The sequence below is a fragment of the Carcharodon carcharias genome, chromosome 20 (genome assembly GCF_017639515.1).
Source record: "Carcharodon carcharias isolate sCarCar2 chromosome 20, sCarCar2.pri, whole genome shotgun sequence".
In the NCBI taxonomy this organism is placed as follows: Eukaryota; Metazoa; Chordata; class Chondrichthyes; order Lamniformes; family Lamnidae; genus Carcharodon; species Carcharodon carcharias.
The window spans coordinates 98,889,824-98,909,846 of record NC_054486.1 but is presented as its reverse complement, the minus strand read 5'-3'; the positions used below and the strand labels follow the sequence as shown (position 1 = coordinate 98,909,846).

Below are 20,023 nucleotides of genomic sequence, written 5' to 3'. Positions count from 1 at the left end.
AGGGCCTTTTTCTGTGCTGTAGACCTCTGACTCTACATTTGTTTTTCTCATTGATGCTTTAGATTCAACCATAGAAGATATTTTCAGAGGTTACATGGTAATTGTACCTTTAAGACGTCCCTTGGAACCTATCTCTTTGACCAAGCTTTTATTCATCTGCCCTAATATCACCTTACATGGCTGTAAATCAAATTTTGTTTGAACTCGTGAAGTTCCTTGGGATATTTTAATGTATCAAAGGTGCTGTATAAATGCAAGCTCTTGTATCATACACCACTAGGGGACACTCAAGTGACAGGAAAAACTACAGGTTGATTACACGGTTCCTGGCCAGCACTAAATAAAGGCCAAGGGCCATTTTAAGGATCAAATAAGAAAAAAGCTGAGGCACAAGAAAAAAAAGGGGCATTTTAAAAACTGTAGGAAAAAAAGTTTTAAAATGCTGTCAAGTAAAAAGGTTTATGGAAAACACGGACAGAAATTGGTTTCATCAAATTGAGACCTATAAATATGCTCTTTGCCATTCTTAATATCCCAGAAACTATTCTCAATTAAATTTCATATAAGCCAACCCAGTGTAGGGTACGTTATTGAGCTCAGGATTCTATACACAGCAGATTGCTGCTCTGTATTAGACTATAACCAAATCTTCCAACTACCTGAGAATAGGAAACAGAGGTATAGATAATAAAAAACAAAGACAAGTTTCCCTCAAATAGCACTTCCTTAGTGATGAAAACTGCTGGTGTCAAGGTAGCTGTCCAAGCTTCAAAGCTTCACATTCTTCTGTCTGTACGAATTAGCATCATGCAGAGTTCTGGCAATGGCATAGCCATACTGGACAAGTCAGCTCACAATCTATTTCACAAATTAACAAAGAGTTTTATTAAGTAACAATGAAGTTACTCAAAGGTATTCACACCAAATTTTTTTTTACACTATGCAATTTAGGCAGGCCACATCAGACAGTGTTGGAGAAAGGAGAAGTAACTGAGAAGAAATGTTTCTCAGACTCTGCACCAGTATCAACCTTAGGACCTTGTGAAAAACTTCTGCTGCAGTGCAATTGACTTGGTGCACATGACTGAATGCAGATTAGAGTCACTAACTTAAAACAGGAAGCAAATGGTCATGAGATCTGACAGGTTCTAGTACACAAGTGAGACTAGAGAAGCTGGGCTTGCTCCTCAAAGAGAAGAGAATGTTTTGAGGAGATTTAATAAAAGCGTTCAAAATTATTAGGGGTTTTGATAAATAGGGAGAAACTATTTCCACTTGCAAAAGGTCAGTAACCAGAATAATTGCCAAAAGAACCAGAGGGGAACTACAAGGCTAGCTGTTTTCCTGCAGTGAGTTGCTAAGATTTGGAATGCACTGCTTGAAAGGGTGAAAGCTGATTGAATGATAATTTTAAAATTAAAACGTTTGAAACTTACCAGGTTTCTACAACGTTCTAATATTAACGACAGAACAGAGAGGTCTATAAGAGTGAGCTGAGGAGTCCCAACTCAGTACTTAAACCTAACCACAAAGATAGATTGTGGCTGTTAGAATATTTTACTTGGGCTTGAGCACCAAAGAGAAAAATGCAGATACATGTTCAAGCAGTTAGAGATGGGCACAAATCTGACAGTGGGTCACTTCCACCCTTGTCAGGTCTCCAAGAAGCACATAGGCACTATGCTAGATATTGTTCTTCATATAAGAAATACTCCATATACTTTTCCTGTCTTTCTTGTGGGGAGACACATTTAGATTCAATTATTTAATTCCTTCACTAATCTCCCAAATTATTACAATAGTCAAAAAGATATCATGTTAAGAAAACATTTGTACAACTCTTGCTATTACTGGCACATTTTGTTTCAAAACATTTGGCAGTATCACACTATATAGCATAAATAATGCAACTCCAGTGTTTTCTTAAAATTTGTTCTCTTTGTAATTCTCGACAAGGCTACAAGGTCACACCATTTAGTTTTAAGCTTAGCTGTCTCTTCTCCAGGCCAGTCTAGCATTAAGCAGCAATTTTCTGAAATAGAAAACTGAAAACAAACTGCTACATAAGGGGTCTCACTTTAAAGTTTGATAGAAAAGGAGCTCCCACAAGAACATCCATGTTCAGCCCGTGGATTGTGTATCACTTGAAATGAGCTACGGATTAGTTCCTCACTGTAATCCACCGTCCCTCCTTTCAGGTACTCCAGACTGTCAGAGTCAACGACAAGGCAAACTCCATCCTGTTCGAAGACCCTAATTTGCAAAGACAACTATACAATTAACATGTTGAGTGTAAAAATGTTTCTATTTAAGATGCTAGACTAATTTATAATTATTCAATTCATGCTGGAATTAAATTAACTCTCCTGCTGCAAGTTTCATACATTTTGGGAATTCAGGCTCTCTTTTTGGACAATTGTAATACAACCCAGGGTGCATTACTGGTAAAGCAATGTGTCTTTTAGATTAAGCAATATTTAGACAGAGCTGCTGTCACAACAGGAGTTAGAGAGAGACGACTCCTCCTCAAAACTTCAGTGCAATGCTGTGAACTCAATTTTGTTTGCCAGCTCCCTTTTTGAATTTACCATGACTGAAAACATTTAGTTTTGTATTGTGTGCTTTACTCACTGCTAGCCAGAAGACTATGAGCTTGACAGCAGCACAAAATCATATACTTTTTGTTTGCAACAATAGAACAGTGCACAATTCTGTTGCGGCACACGCCTTGGTGGACCAGGAGACTGATTTGAAAACTGGGATTGGGGTCATTACTAGATTTCAAAATAGTGTGTTAGATGGAAAGATGAGAAAAAGAGCACTCAAGTATTCAGGGTAAAAAACTAATGTTGGGAATTAAGGATTGAATTAAGCCCATGGAACTGATTTTGAACTGTTGGCAGTTTCTCATCAAACTCAATGAGGTTAACATTCTTTAGAAGTTTGAAAGTCAGAGCATTGTCAAATTGAAATTCCATTTAAAGGTATAACCACAGGATGGTCTGCACATACAAGTACAGTTTGTTTTGAAAAAGGAATCAAATGGAATTGTGTGGAATGATTTACTGATTCTAAAATCATACCAACTGTCTCTATTATCTTGTGCTCTTTAGATCAGGAAAGTGGTCCCTCAAATATTCTATGCATGACTGATATTCAACTTATCTCTGGAAAACCACAGTGCAAAACCACCACCTGCTTCATAATCAGTCAGCTGAAAAATAATACAAGCAGCATGTGCACTTCTATAATGTTAACATAATAAAAGATTTCAAGGTACTTCACATGAGCATTGCAAAAATTTGGCACCAAGCCATATATGGAGATATTAGGACAGATGACCAAAAGCTTAGTCTAAGAGATAGATTTTAAGGATGGTCTTAAAGGAGGAATGAGTGGAAGAGAGGCAGAGAGAATCAGGGGGAGAATTCCAGAGCTTAGACCTTCAGCTGCTGAATTGGGGATATTCTAGGAGGCCAGAACTGGAAGAATGCAGAAATTTGGAAGAGTTGTGGACTGGAAGGGAATACAAGGATAGAGAGAGGTAATGCATTGGAAAAATTTGAAAATTAGGATGAGAATTTTAAAATCAAGGCATTCTTAACTGGGAGCCAACATAGTTCAGCGAGCATTGTGTGATGGGTGAATTGACTTGGTGCAAACTAGCAGCAAAGTTTTGATTTCAAGTTTATGGAGGACCGATTTAGAATTGGATATCAAATAAGCAATCTAACAAGTTAGGAACAATGGAGGGTCAAGAGAGGTCGTGGTGAGGTGCAGCTGAGTGTTATCAGCATATACGTGGAAACTGAGGCTGTGCTTTTGGATGATGTCACCAATGGGCAGTAAGTAGATGTGAAATAGAAGAGGGACCCAAAGATAGTTCCTTAGGGAATGCCAGAGGCAACAGTGTACGAGTGGGAAGAAAAGCTATTGCGGGCATTTCTCAGCCTTGCAAATGGATAGATATGAATGGAACAAGGTGAGTACAATCCCACCAAGCTGGACAACAGTGGAGATGCATTGGAGGAGGATAGCATAGTCAATCATGTCAAGGGCTACAGACTGTTATGAAACTATAATAATTTTCATATTATTGTGGGTTATTGTAAAGTAGGTTATAGGGGTGAGCATGGATGATTCTGTGCTTGCTTTAATCAAGTTGGAGTCAGCTAGATTGCAAGCTTGAAATTATCAAAAGGTTTAGGTGTAGAAGGGTACTTGAAATGCTAATGAGTAAACATGGATGAGGCCTTAACATAAAAGGTATGAAGGACATTTGCATTTTTAGATAAATGAAGGAGTTGTTTGGATTTCAAAGGGATGGTAGGATATTTACAACTGGCAAGATAAGCAAGGCCAAGCAATGTGTTTATTTTTCCCAAAAGGAAAAATGGTCTTAATGGCAACATGAAAGATTGTTATATTATGGGAAAAGTAAATTTGCAAAGACATATAAAACAATGGAATTTACAGATTAAAGAGAGAGAAACATATGTAAATGGGAATGAAAGACCATGGTGGAGGGCCATATAAGATCTAACAATAGCATGTGAAACAGCTTTGGGGAAGTCTCCAGCCATTTGAAAAGTCTGCTGTGTCCAGTAACTAAAGATGGAGAAAAGCATTTGGAGTTCCACTGTTGAGTGGGTGCTGTGGTAAACTGGCTTTCTTTTTAAATTTAAAATCTTTTTTGGACTGTTGCCTCAAAGGGAGTTTGGTTAATTAAGGATTTTATGATTTGTTTGTATAGTATTAAGTAACAGTAATATTTTGTATGTGCTTTAAATCTGTTAAAAATTAAATTAAAATATTTATTAAAATCTCTGAAGGTCTTTGTGGACTCATTACTTATGACTTCGATGCATACATCTTCTCATAATAAATACAAATTACAAAACCGTTGTAATAGTGTGGCCAAGTTTCCTTTATGGATTTGGTCCACCTGGCACAGATCACCTGCCACATCATAACAAGACAGACTGAGATGGACAAGGAAGGATAGTGTACATCTTCATTAAAGAAACATATTTTCCAAAGGGAAAACATTAATGATAGGTTGTAATACGAGATTGACAGACCAGCAGCATGGCTTATTAGAGCATCCACAACAATGGCAGACCAGAAGTTAGCATCGCAGATCTGTGCAGTGTCTCCCATAGGGAAGAGTATAACTAATCAGAGGGATGAATAGATCAGAGTAATGTTTGCAGATCATTGCCTGTTCTGGAGATGGTATTTGCATATTACTACAATATTGAGCAAAAAAAAGCATGATTCACCAGTGAACAAAACTCACTCAGGTGATTTTTTTTTACCTGTCATCTGCCTCTATTGTTTTATCCAGTGTGAATTTGTACTGGAAACCTGAACAGCCACCTCCTTCCACTTGTACCCTCAGGAGTTCATCCTTTTCCAAAATCTGTTTTAGGCGCTGTAACAGAGATTTTTTAAAAGGGACTTTAAAAATGTAATAATTTATAGACTTCATTAAGTTGCGATAACATACATTTCCAGGTCATGAAACTTATTGCTATTTGACTATGGATTTCATCACATTACAGTGTGGGAAAGTACTTGTGCTGTGGTTTAGCTCACTGCCTGAGACCAGAGATAGGATCCAATGCAGGCAGAAAGAAAGCCATTTCTTCCACTTTCATCATGAAGGTTAATGAGTTTTGGAGTGGGTTACCAAGCATGAGACACAGCACAAAGCTGCTCATAGTTCTGTACTAATTGGTAATGTCACACAGAGATTCTACAAGCATGAAACATTACACTGGTAAGGAGAGGGTTCTTAGTTCAAATCAATCTGGCAGATCGATTTTCCCCACTAATCAACAAATATGATAGTTAGGAACTTCTTATTGGAACCCCTTAAATTTCCTATTATAACTAACAGCAGCAACAATTAACAAAATAGGTTCTATAATCAGATCTAGAACTGTCTGATTTTGGCTGGAATCCTCTAAATATGAAGATAGACAATTTTTAGCTACATTAGGTGTTTCAACCAGACCCCACCATTTTACTATCTTTACCTTAACACAGCTATCACTGAGGAACAGGGTGTCCTGGGATGCACCAGAGTTTGATTCAGTTTCTTGACCAGCTGAGACACACCGTCCAGTTACTCGCAAAGCTAGTAATTCCCGGTGGGCTAAGATGCGAATTTTGCCAGCCAATAACACAGGCCGGCTCTGTAAAGAAATGGTCAAACATGGCACCCTGTTAAAAATTTTAAAAACAAAACATGTTAGTTGGCAGAATAGTGTGAAAACTGAGACATGTTTGTGTACATGACAGAGTAAGGATAAATCAGTAACGCTACAACAGTGACTATATTTCAGAAATACTTAATTGTCTTTAAGGTGCTTTGAAATATCTGGTGGTCGTGAAAGGCACTATATAAATGCAAGACTTTCTTTAAGTTCACTTAAGACGCTAATAAGTCAAATTCCACCATGCTTCAGTGCTAATTAGAAGAATCCAAACCAAATTCTCGTCAATATAAAAGCAAAAAACTGTGGACGCTGGAAATCGAGAACAAAAACAAAAATACCTGGAAAAACTCAGCAGGTCTGGCAGCATCTGTGGAAGGGAGCACAGTTAACGTTTCGAGTCCGCATAACTCTTCAACAGAACTAAGGAAAAATAGAAAAGGGGTGAAATATAAGCTGGTTTAAGGGGGGGTGGGGGGTGGGACAAAAGAGCTGGATAGAGGGCCAGTGATAGGTGGAGACAACCAAAATATGTCATAGACAAAAGGACAAAGAGGTGTTGAAGGTGGTGATATTATCTAAGGAATGTGCTAATTAAGGGTAGAAAGCAGGACAAGCAAGGTACAGGTAGCCCTAGTGGGGGTGGGGTGGGGGGAAGGAATCGAAAAAGGTTAAAGAGGTAGAGACAAAACAATGGATGGAAATACATTTAAAAATAATGGAAATAGGTGGGAAAAGAAAAATCTATATAAATTATTGGAAAAAACAAAAAAGAGGGAGAAAAAAAATCAGAAAGTGGGTGGGGATGGAGGAGAGAGTTCATTAACTAAAATTGTTGAACTCAATATTCAGTCCGGAAGGCTGTAAAGTGCCTAATCGGAAGATGGGGTACTGTTCCTCCAGTTTGCGTTGAGCTTCACAGGAACAATGCAGCAAGCCAAGGACGGTCATGTGGGCATGAGAGCAGGGTGGAGTGTTGAAATGGCAAGCGACAGGGAGTTCTGGGTAATGCTTGCGGACAGGACGAAGGTGTTCTGCAAAGCGGTCACCCAGTCTGCGTTTGGTCTCTCCAATGTAGAGGAAACTGCATTGGGAGCATCAAATGCAGTAGACTAAGTTGAGAGAAGTACAGGTGAAATGCTGCTTCACTTGAAATGAGTGTTTGGGCCCTTGGACGGTGAGGAGAGGGGAAGTAAAGGGGCAGGTGTTGCATCTTCTGCAGTTGTATGGGAAGGTGCCGTGGGAGGGGTTGAGGTGTAGGGGGTGATGGAGGAGTGGACCAGGGTGTCACGGAGGGAATGATCCCTACGGAATGCCGCTGGAGGGGTGAAGGGAAGATGTGTTTGGTGATGTCATCATGCTGGAGTTGGTGGAAATGGCAGAGGATGATCCTTTGAATGCGGAGGCTGGTGGGGTGATAAGTGAGGACAAGGGGGACCCTATCATGTTTCTGGAGGGAGAAGAAGGTGTGAGGGCGGATGCACGAAAAATGGTTCAGACACGGTTGAGGGCCCTGTCAACCACCATGGGTGGAAAACCTCGGTTAAGGAAGAAGGAGGACATGTCAGAGGAACTGGTTTTGAAAGTGGCATCATCAGAACAGATGCGACGGAGGCGAAGGAAAAGAGCGAATGGGATGGAGTCCTTACAGGAAGGGGGTGTGAGGAGCTGTATTCGAGGTAGCTGTGGGAGTCGGTAGGCTTGTAATGGATATTGGTGGACAGTCTATCACCAGAAATTGAGACAGAGAGGTCAAGGAAGGGAAGGGAAGTGTCAGAGATAGACCATGTGAAAACGATTGAAGGGTTGAAATTGGAAGCAAAATTAATAAAATTTTCCAGGTCCAGACGAGAGCATGAAGCAGCACCGAAGCAATCATCGATGTACTGGAGAAAGAGTTGTGGGAGGGGGCCCGAAGTAGGACTGGAACAAGGAATGTTCCACATACCCCATAAAGAGACAGGCATAGCTGGGGCCCATGCGGGTACCGATAGCCACACCTTTTATTTGGAAGAAGTGGGAGGAGTTTAAGGAGAGATTGTTCAGCGTGAGAACATGTTCAGCCAGACGGAGGAGAGTAGTGGTGGATTGTATGGGCCTCTGTTCAAGGAAGAAGCGGAGAGCCATCAGACCATCCCGGTGGGGGATGGAGGTGTAGAGGGATTGGATCTCCATGGTGAAGAGGAAGCAGTTGGGGCCAGGGAACTGGAAATTGTTGATATAATGTAGGGTGTCAGAGGAATCACAGATATAGGTGGGAAGGGACTGAACAAGGGGAGAGAGAATGGAGTCAAGATAGCGAGAAATGAGTTTCGTGGGGCAGGAGCAGGCTGACACAATCGGTCTGCCAGGACAGTCCCATTTGTGGATTTTGGATATGAGGTAGAAGTGGGCCGTCCGAGGTTCGGAGACTATCAGGTTGGAAGCTGTGGAAGGAAGATCTCCAGCGGAGACGAGGTCAGTAACAGTCCTGGAAACAATGGCTTGGTGTTCAGTAGTGGGGTCATGGTCCAGGGAGAGGTAGGAGGAAGTGTCTGAGAGTTGATGCTCAGTCTCTGCGAGGTAGAGGTCAGTGTGCCAGACAACAACAGCAGCACACCTGTTTAATGACAATGTCAGGGTTGGACCTGAGAAAACGGTGTGCAGCAAATTCAGAGAGAGACAGGTTAGAGTGGGTGAGAGGAGCAGAGAAATTGAGACAACTTATGTCACGCCGACAGTTCTCAATGAAAAGATCAAGAGAAGATAAGAATCTAGAGGGAGGGGTCCAGGTGGAGGGGGAATATTGGAGGTGGGTGAAAGGATCCGTTGAACGGGGAGAGGACTCCTGTCCAAAGAAGTAAGCACGGAGACGAAGGCAGCAGAAGAGGAGTTCAGCATTATTCCGAGCCCGAAATTCATTGAGATGAGGGCGTAAGGGTATGAAACTAAGTCCTTTGCTGAGCACTGAGCGTTCAGCGTCGGAAAGGGGAAGGTCAGGGGGTATGGTGAATACATGGCTGGGGCTGGGATTGGAAGACAGGATGGGGACAGAGGGGCAGGCAGGGGTGGAGGGTCCTGGATGGGTGTTGGTGTCCGTGAGTTGTTGGAGCTTGCGTTCCTTTGCACCTGAAAGAAAGAGACAAAGATTCTTGTTGAGGCGTCGGATGAGATGAAGAATAAAATGAAACTGGGGGCACGCAGCTTTGAAAAAGGGTGCGGCGGTGCTGCTGCAGGGAGAGGTCGAGTGTGTTCATATGGCGGTGCATGGCACTGAGTGTGGATCTCAGAATGCGACAAGAACAGCAGTCCAAGGAGCGTTGTATGTCCCGGAGTTACCTGTAATCTTGGGTGGGTTCGAAACATGAGGGATGGAACTTCAGCTGACATCCACGAACATCTCTTCCTTGAACAGAGGCCCGAACAATCCCCATCCACCACTACTCTCCTCCGTCTGGCTGAACTTGTTCTCACACTGAACAATTTCTCCTTTAATTCCTCTCACTTCCTCCAAATAAAAGATGTGGCTATGGGTTCCCCAGCTATGCCTGTCTCTTTATGGGGTATGTGGAACACTCCTTGTTCCAGTACTACTCCAGCCCCCTCCCACAATTCTTTCTCCGGTACATCGATGATTATTTCGGTGCTGCTTCATGCTCTCGTCTGGACCTGGAAAATTTTATTAATTTTGCTTCCAATTTCCACCACTCCATTTTCACATGGTCTACCTCTGACACTTCCCTTCCTTGACCTCTCTGTCTCAATTTCTGGTGATAGACTGGCCACCAATATCCATTACAAACCTACCAACTCCCACAGCTACCTCGACTACAGCTCCTCACACCCCGGCTCTTGTAAGGACTCCATCCCATTCGCTCAGTTCCTTCGCCTCCATTGCATCTGTTCTGATGATGTCACTTTCAAAAACAGTTCCTCTGACATGTCCTCCTTCTTCCTTAACCGAGGTTTTCCACCCACGGTGGTTGACAGGGCTCTCAACCGTGTCCGGCCCATCTCCCGCGCATCCGCCCTCACACCTTCTTCTCCCTCCCAGACCCCGCCACTCCAGCATGATGCCACCACCAAACACCCTTCCCTTCACCCCTCCCCAGGCAGCATCATTCCACACCCTTCAACACTGCCCTCACTCCCTCATCTCCCCACATCTACCCCTCCCACACAAACCACCATACAACATTCACACTTTGACCCACCTTCCGTCCTCAAGCTCATTGGACCTCCAAACCGCCCCAACTCAACACTCTCCCCCTGACTCTGCTATTCCCTAAGCTCTTTGTTCCAGATTTCTCCTCCAACTGAACACTCAGCACCTCAATGGCACGATCTCTTCCCTTTACAGTTCCACTTTGGATGACTAGAAACACTGGATATTTCCCCAGCTATCATGTTCCTTGTTCCAGTACTACTCCAGCCCCCTCCCACAATTCTTTCTCCGGTACATCGATGATTAATGCTCTCGTCTGGACCTGGAAAATTTTATTAATTTTGCTTCCAATTTCCACCACTCCATTTTCACATGGTCTACCTCTGACACTGATAGGGTCCCCCTTGTCCTCACTTATCACCCCACCAGCCTCTGCATTCAAAGGATCATCCTCCGCCATTTCCGCCAACTCCAGCATGATGCCACCACCAAACACATATTCCCTTCACCCCTCCCCAGGCAGCATTCTGTAGGGATCGTTCCCTCTGTGACACTCTGGTCCACTCCTCCATCATCCCCTACACCTCAACCCCTCCCATACAACCACAGAAGATGCAACACCTGCCCTTTTACTTCCCCTCTCCTCACCGTCCAAGGGCTCAAACACTCATTTCAAGTGAAGCAGCATTTCACCTGTACTTCTCTCAATTTAGTCTACTGCATTCGTTGCGCCCAATGCAGTTTCCTCTACATTGGAGAGACCAAACGCAGACTGGGTGACCACTTTGCAGAACACCTTCATTCTGTCCACAAGCATTATCCAGACCTCCCCGTCGCTTGCCATTTCAACACTCCACCCTGCTCTCATGCTCAAATGTCCGTCCTTGGTTTGCTGCATTGTTCCAGTGAAGCTCAACGCAAACTGGAAGAACAGCACCTCATCTTCCGACTCTGCACTTTACAGCCTTTTGGACTGAATACTGAGTTCAACAATTTTAGATCATGAACTCTCTCCTCCACCCCCACCCACTTTCTGGTTTTTTCCCCCTCCTTTTTGTTTTTTCCAATAATTTATATAGATTTTTCTTTTCCCACCTATTTCCATTATTTTTAAATGTATTTCCAACCACTGTTTTGTCTCTACCTTTTAACCTTTTTCTATTCCTTCCCCCCACCCCACCCCCACTAGGGCTATCTGTACCTTGCTTGTCCTGCTTTCTACCCTTAATTAGCACATTCCTTTAGATAATATCACCACCTTCAACACCTCTTTGTCCTTTTGTCTATGACATATTTTGGTTGTCTCCACCTATCACTGGCCCTCTATCCAGCTCTCTTATCCCACCCCCCCTTAAACCAGCTTATATTTCACCCCTTTTCTATTTTTCCTTAGTTCTGTTGAAACGCTAACTGTGTTCCTCTCCGCAGATGCTGCCAGACCTGCTGAGTTTTTCCAGGTATTTTTGTTTTTGTTTTCAAATTCTCGTCAACATTGACACTAGCATTCAGGGCAAAGCCAAAGCTGCATTTCTACATTCGGAGTACAACACATGATAGGGAATGAGGAATAAGCTACATTCCTTCTTCCAACTGAAACAGCACCTGATCTAGGGTTTTTCACATCTGCTGGACGTTGAAAGTAGAAAACGTTTTGCTCACTACAACGGGAATTCATACTGATTTGAGTGTCTAAACAATTGATAAGACATTAAACACCAACAACCATGAGAAACGAGATGATCCCAAATTAACCTGCCATTAATCCCAGGATACTTCAGCAAACTGGTAAATTTGGCAATCTGCACCTATTAATTCTGCTTCATCACCATTAAATTCTAAATGTGACAAACCCTTTGATTATGTCAGCATTTCAGTATTAAAATAATTGATAGGAATTGTGTTGGATCAGTGTAAAAGGAGTAATTCCATTTCAGTGTCAGACCTTGATGCCTTGCTCACCTTATCAAGTAAGTCAGGGGTGGATAAAGAAAGATTTGTAGTTATATGGTGTCCCTGACAGCACTTTGCAGACACAAAAAGCATTTGCAAAAGTGCAAAAATGAAAGCAAAATACTGCAGATGCTGGAGATCTGAAATAAAAACAAAGTACTGGAAAAACTCAACAGGTCTGGCAGCATCTGTGGAGAGAGAAACAGAGTTAACTTCGAATCCAATTTGACTGCTTCAAGATCGGTAGAAGAGTCATATTGGACTTGACATTAACTCTGTTTCTCTCTCCACAGATACTGCCTGACCTGCTGAGTTTTTCCAGCACTTTGTTTTTATTCTCAAAAGTGGAGTCACTATGTTTTATAGGTAGCAGTCAATTATTTCCTCATTCTGCAAGTTTATTACTATTCTCCTGTAATTTATTGCAGTCCTCATCATCAGTATTGAGTATTTCCCCGAAATTGCTGTCATCCACAAATTTGGAAATTTAGAGTCATAAGTTCTGAAACTATTGCTGCAACCTCATTTTAACCAAACAGTGCTCTTACTTTACTGTGCATTCCTTTGTAGAAGATCTGCCCAGTTTTCTTTTAAAGCAGTGTTCCAAATTCTGTTTCTCTGCAGGGATTCTACACCCTGATCGCTTTCTCAGTCTAGCAATAAGTAGGTGCAGGCTCCTAGCTACACGATTACCCTAGGAGAGTAGACACCCTTAACCCTTTCATAAATTTAGGATCTAGAAAGCCTAATGGGAGGTGAAGGAGGTCTTGAGGCATAGTGATAGCCTCCCTACCTCTGGGCAGAAGCTCCGAGATCAAGTCCCACTTCAGGGCTTGATGGCCACAGGAGGTGTCTTCATAACACGACCAACAGGTTGATTAGCAGCCTGTAAATCTTTCCAATACACCTGATGGCAGGCGGTAGAAATGGGAGCATTTCATGGTCAGCCATACTTCAGAAGGCAATGGCAAACCACTGCAGTACTTTGCCAAGAATAATCAAGGATCAATTCAAAAGTCCTTGGTTGCTAATGCCCTCTTGGGGCATAGGTAGCAGTCAAGTTGCACCCAGGTGGAACAAACAGCAATGAGACAATGACCAGTTAATCTATTTTGGTGGTGGGGTGAAAGATAAACTTTGGTTTGGGTAATAAGAACTTCCTGGCTCTTTCTCAAATAGTGCCAGAGAGAATATTCTACATCCACCTGAAGCAAGTAGCGCTATCTCAATACTACAGTGAAGGTATTTCAACATAAATCAGACAATCAAATGAAAGGGTCCTGCAGGCTAGAAGAACCTGTGGTATACAACCATCCTATATCAAGAATGTGATAAATTTATAATCACTCTGGCTAAAGTTCCTTTAACGTGACTCTTTTCAAGATTAATTTGCGATGTACCTTATTCTTTTGGGGTTATCAAAAAAAAAGGATGTTAAAATTAAACTGATCAACAGGTATTTACTAGATCCTCAATGAAACCGTATGGATTCAAAACAGAAAGAACCACAAATTCCGCCTGAGGTAGGAGCATGCTCAGCTTGAATCATTAGGGTGCAAAAAAAAGGGACAAATAGCCAACTTTGAAAATTAAAAACCAAGCACTCTGTAGCTACATGAATTATTTCTGTTCCCCTTTAACACAATGCAGTCACTCAGATGCTTTGTTTCATTATCAATAAAGTTCAGAACATTCTGTTTTGTGTTTTCCAGTACACAGCAACATCTCAACTCCCAAAAAGTAAAGTGTAACTGAAAGCTGAAGGCATATCCAGGAGCATATGGCCTTACAATCTACATCACTAAAACAAATGACGTTTGTTATCTTGCTGCTGTACGTGGGAGCTTGCAGTGCGCAAACTGGCTGCCGCATTCCCTACATCACAAAAGCGACTACATCTCAAAAGAACACTTCATTAGTTATCAAAGTCATTGGGATATTCCAAGTTTGTGAAAGGCACTATAACAAGTTTGTTCCTTTTTTAAAATTTATAATTTCTGTGCCACTTCCTACACAATCGCAGTCTTTAGTTATTGGAAATGAAGATTATGCAGCACTATAGTCTGCATTTTGAAACATGTTTTGATTATATAGAATTTTGCTGCTTTAATAATGCAATCAATTGTGTAGTAATAAATTAATAACCCAATATTTAAGTGTTCTATATAACAATTAGATTTGTATGTCTGGAGAGGTGGTGGCATACTGGTATTGTCACTGGACTAGTATTCTAGATTCAAAACCCACTACAGCAGATGGTGAGATTTGAATTCAACAAAAATCTGGAATTTAAAGTCTGATGATGACCACAAGACCATTGTCGACTGTCGTAAAAACCCATCTGGTTCACTCACTAATGTCCTTTAGGGAATGAAATCCGCCATCCTTACCTGGTCTGGCCTACATGTGACTCCAACTCCACAGCAATGTGATTGACTCTTAAATGCCCTCCGAACAAGGGCAATTAGGGAGGGGCAATAAATGCTGGCCTGAACAAATAAAAACAAGTCATACGCCAGTGATGTCTACTTTGAAATAAATACACTCTTCACATTCAATTGCCTCCCAGGTTATTACAATCACAAAACAAAAAGCACCCACGTTATGGGAGTTTTTAGAAATGTGAGCATTGTTGGCAAGGCCATCATTTATTGCCTATCCCTAATTGCCCGTGAGAAGGCGGCTGCTCCTACTAATACTATCATAGACAGTTGCCTCTGCGACAAGCAGATTGTTGATGATGAAGTCAAGTAGGTTTTTCCTCATTGGTTCTCTTATCACCTGCTGTAATCCCATGCTGGCAGCTATGATAGTACACAGCCAGCTCGGTCAGCAGTGGTGCTACGGTGCCATTCACGGTGGTGGACACTGAAATCCAAACCCAAAGAACAATGTGTGCTTGCACTTGTTCAAAATGCTGTTGAATATGAAGGAGTACTAATTCATCAGCTGAGGGAAGGCGGTAGATTGTAATCAACAGGTGATTTCATTGCGCATTATTGACCTGATGCTATGAGATTTCATGGGGTCCAGAGTCAATATTCAGGTCTCCGTCTGAACTGTACAGCACTGCACCATCACCTCTTCTAGGTCTGTCCGAACAGTGGGACAGGACATAACCAGGTATGGTGATGGAAGAGTCTGGGACATGGGCTGTAAGATATGATTTGTTGAGTATGAGTGACTATGTCAGGCTGTTGTCTGACCAGGCTGTGAGACAGTTTTCCTAATTTTGGCACAAGTCTCCAGATGTTCATGAGAAGGATTGTGCAGGGTAATTTTGTCACACCTGGTACCTATGATGTTGGGTGGTCCATCCAGTTTTATTCTCTCAATTTTTCTGTAGTGGTTTTGATATAAATAACTAGGTGGCTGATTAGGCTATTTCAGAGGACAGTTAAGCATCAGCCACACAGCTGTGGGTCTGGAGCCACGTGTAGGCCTGACCTGGTAAAGGACAGCAAATTTCCTTCCCTCAAAGACATTAGTGATCCAAATGGATTTTTATGACAATCTATTAGCTTCACGGTCATCATTATTGAGAATTGAACTTAAATTATCCCAGTTGCCATGGTAGGATTTGAACTCGTCCCTGCAGCATTCATCATCCAGGCCTCTGAATCACTAGTCCAGTAACGTTACCAGTATGCTATCGTCCTCTATCTTCTACTTCATTCTATCTATGCAAAAGAGCTACTCTGAATTAGATAATAGTTTCATTGTAAATTCTGTGTCAGTTGGACCCAAGGATCCATTTCCAGTTGTGGCTGTGTCGTTGTAACCTATACCACTGAAGTGCTCAAATGACTTGGATAGCAGAGCAAAGATGCTGGATCTTCAGCAAGAAGATATCTTTCTACGAGATAGGAGAAGATCTGTTTGTTGAAATCACATGGATGAGTATGCTCTCTTCCATCTTTCCTATTAAATTATATTCTCTTTTCCCCTTATCAGGCATTTATCCAATTCCCCAATGTTGTTCCTTTTTCAGAGCAATGACTAGCTCCTTCTTTTGGTCATTGAACTGCTCCACCCTGTCGATGATTCTGTTTTACATTCAGCTATTTCTTCTAGTGCTGTCATGTGAATATCAGGTCCTCTGTAATTGTTGAATCAGCAGTGATTGGCCAAAGGATGTTCCAAAATTAGACTGTGGGCCTCATCTTAATAATCATGGCAAGTTTCGAGGGGCTGTCAAGCCTCCAAAGGGAGCTCAACACTGCATATGGAACCAATTTGGTCCATCTGCCTTGCTAGCATGGCAATTGAGTATGAGGAAGCAGAGCAGTGGCAGTTGCAAGGTCAGCAGCAATGCTGTGGAGCTGGGAGGATTTTTAAAAAACTCTAACACATAAATGCAAGTACAGCCATTGACTGTTTCTATAAAGTTCGCTGTTTAGGCTAATACGGAGCTGTAGAAAAGTAGTTGGAAGAAGCATATTTGAATTGAGCCAATGTTCCTTTCAGATGGTCACCAGGGATTTCTAAAATCATTGTGGACTAACATTATGGTAAGCATGTTGACACCGCAGATTGGTGCCAGGATCTCATGTTCAGAAATTGGTATACAGGATTTTATGCCCAAAACACAGGTGCACACAAATCAGGGCAGCAATGGCATAGTGGTATAGTCGCTGAACTAGTAATCCAGAAAACCAGGGTAATACTCTGGGGACCCAGGTTCGAATCCCGTCATGGCAGATGGTGGAATTTGAATTCAATAAAATCTGGAATTAAAAGTCTAACAATGACCATGAAACCATTGTCAATTGTTGTCTGCCTCACTAATGCCCTTTAGGGAAGAAAATCTGCCATCCTTAACTGGTCTGGCCTACATGTGACTCCAGACCCACAACATGGGCAGTGACACCTACATCCCATGAATGAAAAGAAATTTGCTTCTTTCTCCATGTCCTCCAACAAGCCCATTAAAATCTTGCTTCTTTCAATTAACATTCAGTTTCATCCATATCTCAAGCTGAAAAAAAATCATTGATGACTCCATCCTTAGTCGTTCCTTCATTTATTACGGTTTTGACAGTGTTTCTGCTCAAAAAGAATTCCTACAACCACACCTCTAGCGCTAAACTGGCTGATTTCCCCTTTACTGGCATAATTTTTCCTTTAACAACTCCTAAAAGGCCAAATCATCCAAAGACTTAAAATGCTGAAAGTCAATTCTAATTGTTCCCGCGTACTGCTAAAGAAAAGAAAGACTTACATTTATATGGTGCCTTTCATCAACCCAGGACATTTCAAAGCACTTTTATAGCTACTGAAGTGATGTTATAATGAAGGAAACATTATGGATAGGACACCTGAAAAAGCATGTCTCTTGCTCCTACCGGTCTTTGAGCACTATTTAAAATCAATATTATCCAGAGTTTCTGTGAGCTTTTCTTTTTTCTTCCTTTTAAGCACTAAATAAGCCACCCTGTGCAGTTTTTTTTCTTGCTACCTAATTTGAGTGTTGAAATCTAGACTCTCCTTTCAAGCCTTTTTAATAAATTTCTTCTTGGATGTGTGCAACAGTGGCAAGCTAGAACTTAAATGATGGCAATAAGTCATGAGGGACTGCAAGTGGCATTTAAGCCAGACCAGGTACCAATAAGACATTAATGATTTCTAGACAATCTGGCAGCTTTCATGGTCATTTTTGATGATACTCCACAAACAACAAGATTTATTGAATTGAATTTCACAACTTGCTGACATGGTAGGATTTGAAGTCATGATCTCTATTATAATTGCTAGGCAACAGTGAGCCTTTCTCTAACTAAAGTTTCCAAGAACTCAAAACAGTGAAACTGTTCAACTTCCTGGCATCTCACAATGTTAAACATATTTCAAACTCAAGTTTTGTATCGTTTAGTCATCACCTCTTAATTTATATGCCCTTTCCCCTATTTGTTTTATCTTTGGTCATGTTCTGCGGTATAAGCATTTGCTCTTTACCTCACTTTTCTTAGATAAAAAAAGAAGTGCTGACTTGAGAGGTGGCAGAAATACTGGAGTTTCAAACCTTAACCTTTAGCTCAGTGAAAATGCACTCAAACACAAATTCACAATTAGCAGGTTCACTGTGCAATGTCCTATGGCTTTTTGAACTCAAAAGTGTTAAGTTTTTACATTTCTGCACAATCTTGAGCAGCATAGGAAAGTGAAACAGCAATCAGTTAACTGGATTAGGCAGAATACAATAAGAATGGAGTTTCCACACACTCCCAACCCCACAAAAAGATACAGCAGTACCCTTAAGTTGCAGTGTGGTTTCATTTTCCACTTTACAATGTTAAAGTTATGGGCTTGTGTACAGGACTCCAGTGAAGATGCCATTCTCATACAGTTTGAGTTTTGATACTGCATGGGAGTATAACCAGTTTGATATCAAATCTGCTTTAAACAGTGTTCAAGCTGTCCTTTGGCTCTCCTGATAACTTACCTAAGTCAATTTAAATTTAAATGTTAACTATGTGCAAGAATGAATGTAAGTAAGGATTCAAGTAGAAAGCTCACTCTTGGTCAGAAATCCAGTTGAAAGCTCGCAGCTTGGTGTGAACAATAATTACAATATAAACTGTAAGATCCTAAAGAGAGAAGTGTATGTATTTTTTAAATTTTGAAGTACTTGGAGCTTTTGAAGTATCACAGCCTTTCTGACTGTCTGGATATGCTGTGGAGAGATCTTTAAAGAATCAAACAGAAATCTTCAGTAATTGTAACACTGAGCAACTGCGGTAAAAATTCACTTGCATGTTCTGCATTGGCAGTGTTGAAGGCCCAGTGGTAAAACAAGGCCAAACGATAAAACAAGGTCAATTATGTGACTGACTGCCAAGGAGGCAATTTCAATGGCTACAATTCAGAATAGCCAAGAGCCCAACATATGCCATTTCTTTAGTCCCAATAAATTTTGTGGCTTCCTATGCCAGTTGGTACAGGCAGACTTTGGCAACTATATGCCAATATCAATTTGCTTTCAAATGTATACTTCTAAGTTGGCTCTGGACTTCTAATAACCAAGTAAAGACATTCCAAAGCCCAGAAAATTGTAGTTGTCCCAAATTGGAGCCTATTTCCAATGCCAACCTTCATCCAAACAGGATAAATACCAATACGTTTTTCAGTCACTTAATGCCGATATAGCCGGCCTAGTGATGTAGGCTCGTGTACAAGAGTCCTTCAGTAACATGGCAACCGGTTTGAAGGGCACTGACCTAACTCCTCCTAAACGACAAGTACAGTAACTATTCACTGTTGCTCACCTCCTCCAGCAAAGCTGAACGGCAGTTGACAACAGGGTTTTCCTCAACAGCCCAGTTGCTATCATCTTCCTCTCGGTAACTATGGCACCTCGCCCCGCCCTCCCAAAACAGCAGCAGAGCCTCAAGGTACCGCCCTTACCGCCTAACCGTTGGTCTAAATGCAGGTTGAAATCCGCACATACGCGATGTTTATTGGACGCTGAACACGTCCATCATAGCCACGATGTTATCCCGCCTCCTAGCACGCCATTGGCCTCAGGTAGACGTACGTCACAACGCACAGGACGACAGCGATTGGATTAGCATGGAACGTGCGGCAATCCCATTGGGCCTCGCTCCTGTCAGTGAAAATCGCGGGCGGCTGCCGAAGCGAAATTGTGCGCAGGGAAGAAAGACCCATTTTTAAATTTAGGGGGAGGTTTCGTTTTTGTTGCCGATTGTAT

The 20,023-nt window shown here is 41.7% G+C and overlaps 1 protein-coding gene across 3 annotated transcripts; it reads right to left on the bottom strand.

Annotated features, from left to right (window-relative positions):
• Positions 1-212: 212 nt before the first annotated feature.
• On the bottom strand, positions 213-19,686 carry isca2 (iron-sulfur cluster assembly 2). 3 transcript variants are annotated; one of them, XM_041214435.1, is made up of 5 exons: positions 19,581-19,686; positions 6,042-6,228; positions 5,319-5,434; positions 2,078-2,253; positions 213-858 (listed from the first exon to the last, which is right to left on the bottom strand). In XM_041214435.1, exons 1-4 carry the CDS (start codon positions 19,643-19,645, stop codon positions 2,079-2,081), a joined length of 543 nt encoding a protein of 180 aa, XP_041070369.1. In that variant the 5' UTR covers positions 19,646-19,686; the 3' UTR covers positions 213-858; position 2,078. The 3 variants fall into 3 exon arrangements, with proteins under 3 accessions (XP_041070369.1, XP_041070371.1, XP_041070370.1); XM_041214437.1 differs by lacking the exon at positions 19,581-19,686 and adding an exon at positions 6,563-6,627; XM_041214436.1 differs by having other exon boundaries at positions 213-2,253; positions 19,581-19,678.
• Positions 19,687-20,023: the final 337 nt, after the last annotated feature.